This window comes from Oryctolagus cuniculus, chromosome 12 (assembly GCF_051225735.1).
Source record: "Oryctolagus cuniculus isolate XC-2025 breed Fujian yellow rabbit chromosome 12, ASM5122573v1, whole genome shotgun sequence".
Classification (NCBI taxonomy): Eukaryota; Metazoa; Chordata; class Mammalia; order Lagomorpha; family Leporidae; genus Oryctolagus; species Oryctolagus cuniculus.
Genome location: NC_142878.1, coordinates 31097077 through 31102687, shown reverse-complemented (window position 1 = coordinate 31102687; position 5611 = coordinate 31097077). Strand labels below are relative to the sequence as shown.

Sequence of the window (5611 nt, the reverse complement as noted above, 5' to 3'; positions counted from 1 at the left end):
AAGTTCTCAAAAACAAATTCTTGAACTACAGAAATCCTTAATGGACAAGATAGAAAATCTCTCTCGTGAAAATGAAATATTAAGGAGGAATCAAAATGAAACGCAGAAACTAATAGAACAGGAAACTGTGATAGTGACTGAAGTGAAGAATTCAATAGATCAAATGAAAAACACAATAGAGAGCCTTACAAACAGAATGGGTGAAGCAGAAGAGAGAATATCGGACTTAGAAGACAGAGAACAGGAAAGGATACAGTCAGACCAAAGAAAAGAAGAGGAAATTAGAAATCTAAAACATATTGTCGGGAATCTTCAGGATACTATTAAAAAACCCAACATCCGGGTTCTAGGAGTTCCTGAAGGCATGGAGAGGGAGAAAGGATTAGAAGGCCTTTTTAGTGAGATATTAGCAGAAAATTTCCCAGGTTTGGAGAAGGACAGAGACATCCTAGTACAGGAAGCTCACAGAACCCCTAATAAACACGACCAAAAGAGATCCTCACCACGACACGTTGTAATTAAACTCTCCACAGTGAAACATAAAAAAAAGATCCTAAAATGTGCAAGAGAGAAACGTCAGATTACTCTCAGAGGATCTCCAATCAGACTCACAGCTGACTTCTCATCAGAAACACTACAAGCTAGGAGGGAATGGCTAGATATAGCCCAGGTACTAAGAGAGAAAAACTGCCAGCCCAGAATATTATATCCTGCAAAGCAATATTTGTGAATGAAGGTGAAATAAAGACTTTTCATAGCAAACAGAAATTGAAAGAATTTGTCGCCACTCGTCCAGCCCTGCAAAAGATGCTTAAAGATGTGTTGCACACAGAAACACAGAAACACGGTCATCAATATGAAAGAAGGTAAAGGAAGGAAACCTCACAGCAAAAGATCACAGGGAATTCAAAGCATATATTACAACTTATCTTTGGCAAATGGCAGGGCGAAGTTACCACTTATCATTAGTCACATTGAACATTAATGGCCTGAACTGTCCAGTTAAAAGACACCGATTGGCTGATTGGGTTAAGGAACAAAACCCATCTATTTGCTGCTTACAAGAAACACATCTTTCCAACAAAGATCCATACAGACTGAAAGTGAAAGGCTGGAAAAAGATATACCATGCCAACACAAATGAAAAAACAGCGGGCGTAGCCATCTTAATATCGGACGACATAAACTTTACCACAAAAACTGTTAAGAGAGACAAAGAGGGACACTATATAATGATTAAGGGATCAATTCAACAGGAAGATATAACAATTATCAATGTATATGCACCTAACTACAGGGAACCAGTTTATCTAAAAGATTTGTTAAGGGACTTAAAGGGAGACTTAGACCCCAATACAATAGTACTGGAGGACGTCAATACTCCACTCTCAGATATAGACAGATCAACAGGACAGAAGATCAACAAGGATACAGTAGATTTAAATGACACCATAGCCCAAATGGATCTAACAGATATATACAGAACTCTCAATCCTACAGCTAAAGATTTTACATTCTTCTCAGCAGTACATGGAACCTTCTCTAGGATTGACCACATACTAGGCCATAAAGCAAGTCTCAGCAAATTCAAAAGAATTAGAATCATACCATGCAGCTTCTCACACCATACAGGAATGAAGTTGGAAATTAGCAACTCAGGAATCCCTAGAGCATACGCAAACACATGGAGATTGAACAACATGCTCCTGAATGAACAATGGGTCACAGAAGAAATTAAAAGAGAAATCAAAAACTTTCTGGAAGTAAATGAGGATAACAGCACAACATACCAAAACTTATGGGACACAGCAAAAGCAGTGTTAAGAGGAAAGTTTATATCAATAGGTGCCTACATCAAGAAATTGGAAAGGCACCAAATAGATGAGCTTTCAATTCACCTCAAGGATCTAGAAAACCTACAGCAAACCAGACCCAAATCTAGTAGGAGAAGAGAAATAATTAAAATCACGGAAGAAATTAACAGGATTGAATCCAAACAAAAATTACAAAAAATCAGCCAAACGAGGAGCTGGTTTTTTGAAAAAATAAACAAAATTGACACCCCATTGGCCCAACTAACTAAAAAAAGAAGAGAAAAGACCCAAATCAATAAAATCAGAGATGAAAAAGGAACTTTAACAACAGACACCACAGAAATAAAAAGAATCATCAGAAATTACTACAAGGACTTGTATACCAGCAAACAGGGAAACCTATCAGAAATGGATAGATTCCTGGACACATGCAACCTACCTAAATTGAACCAGGAAGATATCGAAAACCTAAACAGACCCATAACTGAGACAGAAATTGAACAGTAATAAAGGCCCTCCCAACAAAGAAAAGCCCAGGACCAGATGGATTCACTGCTGAATTCTACCAGACATTTAAAGAAGAACTAACTCCAATTCTTCTCAAACTATTCAGAACAATCGAAGAAGAGGGAATCTTCCCAAATTCTTTTTTTTTTATATAAAACTTTTAAATTTATTTTTATGTTCATAATTAACAATTAGATTCTTCTCTTTCCACTTACTCATGAACCACTTAAGTATATGGACAATGGAATTGACTTTAATTTCTTTACTTGAAGATGAAGAAAATTAAAAGTACGTTATAAAATAAAAGTATGTCAGTATCACTACATATAGAATCTTCTTTACATGAAGCAAGCTTGTAAAGGTGAAGTTCCCACAGAAAGCGGAAAGCATAACCACGAAAGCATTACCAAAATTCTAAAAGGATAACCATTTTAAACACATACTTTTAACAACTTTACTGTTTATAAAACTATAATTGGGCACTTTTAAGACCAGGTGACATTTTTTTCTTTTTCAAAGATGCTAATTTTTATAAATAACACATTTATAGATGATAAACTCTACAGAGATCAAGAATATATGCAGGGGAATTTTAAAAGATAAGTATAATTGCACTTTATATAGCAATTAGCATAACTGTAGGGAAATGGAAAATATTTTTACAAATTTTTTCCCAAGTATATATAATTAAAAAATTTCATTAAGAATCATTGAAAGAAAGAAAGGAAGGAAGGAAAGAAGGGAAAAAAAGAAAGAAAGAAGAGAGAAAAGAAAAGAAAAAAGAGAAGAAAAAGAGAGGGCAAATATTACATGTACATGGCTACTTTTCTTTTAGTAATATTTTGTTTTCTTACAGTTTCAATCCATTGACATGAAGACCTCAGCACTGTATTAAGAAGTCACATTCTGACCTATAAAATGTGACAGCCCCAGGAGAACCATTAAATCATTATTCATTTTCAGTAAAAAGTCTAACAGAATAGTGTCTTAGAATATTGTACGTTAGAACTTTAATCATACAATACAAATCATGTATAAACAAGTTGTAACAGAGAACATGTGCTGGCACAACTAGGCTTTACAGATTCTTTGGAAGCTCAAAAAGTTCAAGAATGTCTTATCAATCTTCATTTCAAATCCAGTAGCATAAAAGATGGGTTTTCTAAGTAGGATTTCCACAAATTAGAGAAGCTTGACATTGTAGCACCATCAATAATTCTGTGATCAGCTGACCAGCTCACATTCATTATCTGCGCAGGATATACTTCTCCTTTCTGGTTAAATTGAGGAAGGGCCTTAATTGATCCAAGGGCCCCAATGGCTACTTCAGGTGGCAATATCACAGGTTTGGCATAGGTACCACCAATGGATCCAATATTGGAAAGAGTGAATGTTCCTCCGGTAAGATCTGTGGTGCTGAGCTGACCTGCGGTGCCCAGTTTCTGGAGGCGGTTCAGCTCAGTGGCGATCTCAAATACAGAGCAGATCTGAACGTTTTTGACATTGGGGACAATCAATCCCTGCTCAGTATCCATTGCTATCCCAATATTATGAGAAGCCTTATATGTTATATTCTGGCAGCCTTCATCCACAGAATCATTAAGGATAGGAAACTAGCAATCCCAAGGAAGCTGCCTTTAAGAAGAAGGGCATAAAGGAAAGCTTAATTCCACGAGCCAAAGCAATGGGTTTCAATTCTTCTCGTAGCTTAACCAGTTCAGTAAGGTCAACCTCATCACAATAACCAAAGTGAGGTATCTTTAGAGCTGCAGACATACTCTTGACCATTGCTTTTTGAAAGCCTTTTATGGGTTCTGTTTTGTCTTTGCCTATGAATACTGGAGGTTTTGATATTGGCATGGGAATAGTCTTGTCCTATGGTTTTGGTGGAGGTGGCATAACTTCAGCTTTTGGTGAAGGAGGCAATATAGCTCCTGTTTGCTTTTCCAAGTAGTTGAGAATATCTTCTTTAAGTATTCTGCCATCTTTTCCTGAGCCAACAACTTCACTTAGCTTAATGTTGTTTTCCATTGCAAGACGGCGAACTGCAGGAGTAGCCAGTGTTTTTTGACCCTTTATTTCTTGGTGTGTGTGTTCATCATGAGACACAGCTGGAGTTTCAACATCTTCTTCTGAATCTTTTAAAGCTTCTGTTTCTATGTCTACTAATGGCTTCCCCACATAGGCAATATCATCTAGATTATAATAGAGCTTTTTAATGACTCCATCATAACGACTAGTGATGGTAACAGAAGCTTTATCACTCTGGACTTCACAGATGCTATCAAACTGAGACACTGTATCTCCTTCTTTTACATACCATTCTTTAACAGTTACTTCTCTAATCCCTTCTCCAATGTCTGAGAGTTTGAACTGAACAATCTGTCCATGTAGAGCTCTTATTTCCTCTCTAGTAAGTTGGGCTCTCTCACAGTCTGCTGCTCAGAGTATAAACTGGAGTCTTTCAGCGGTCGTTTTCAGCAAGTGATGTGGATGACTGTAGTTGAATGAAGGGTAACCGAAGAAATACACACATTTTGGCTTCAAAACACGAACAATACCACGTGTTTGAAAAGAGCAAACACAAATCCTTCGATGATTTTAAGTTACACAGTTCCCTCTGGGAACCTTCTCTCTGACTCCCAAGTGCACCATAAGTGTCCACTGCTTTGTATTCCTTTAGCTCCATGCACTTGTTCCATCACAGAATTTATCATGCTGGGCCGTAATTAATTATTTGATGTCTATCTCTGTCTCCCTCTCCTCTGTCGATCACCACAAAGTTGTAATCACAGCAGCCTGGCATTCTTGCTCCAGGTCCTCAGCATACGCACTGCTGCCATCTTCCCACCCAAATTCTTTATATGAAGCCAGCATCACCTTAATTCCTAAGCCAGAAAAAGATGCAGCACTGAAAGAGAATTACAGACCAATATCCCTGATGAACATAGATGCAAAACTCCTCAATAAAATTCTCACCAATAGAATGCAACAACACATCAGAAAGATCATCCACCCAGACCAAGTGGGATTTATCCCTGATATGCAGGAAATGTTTAATGTGCACAAGACAATCAATGTGATACACATTAACAGACTGCAGAAGAAAAACCATATGATTATCTCAATAGATGCCGAGAAAGCATTTGATAATACAACACCCGTTCATGATGAAAACTCTAAGCAAACTGGGTTTGGAAGGAACATTCCTCAATACAATCAAAGCAATCTATGAAAAACCCACAGCCAACATCCTATTGAATGGGGAAAAGTTGGAAGCATTTCCACTG

General features: G+C 37.3%; 1 protein-coding gene across 1 annotated transcript; it reads right to left on the bottom strand.

Annotated features, from left to right (window-relative positions):
- Nucleotides 1-2568: 2568 nt before the first annotated feature.
- LOC100341293 (lipoamide acyltransferase component of branched-chain alpha-keto acid dehydrogenase complex, mitochondrial-like) lies at nt 2569-5169 on the bottom strand. Its single transcript, XM_070053333.2, is given in 4 exon segments — nt 2569-3935; nt 3937-4719; nt 4777-4911; nt 5115-5169. Coding segments are annotated over 4 exon segments (1455 nt in total). The 5' UTR covers nt 5165-5169; the 3' UTR covers nt 2569-3448.
- Between the last annotated feature and the right edge of the window lie 442 nt (nt 5170-5611).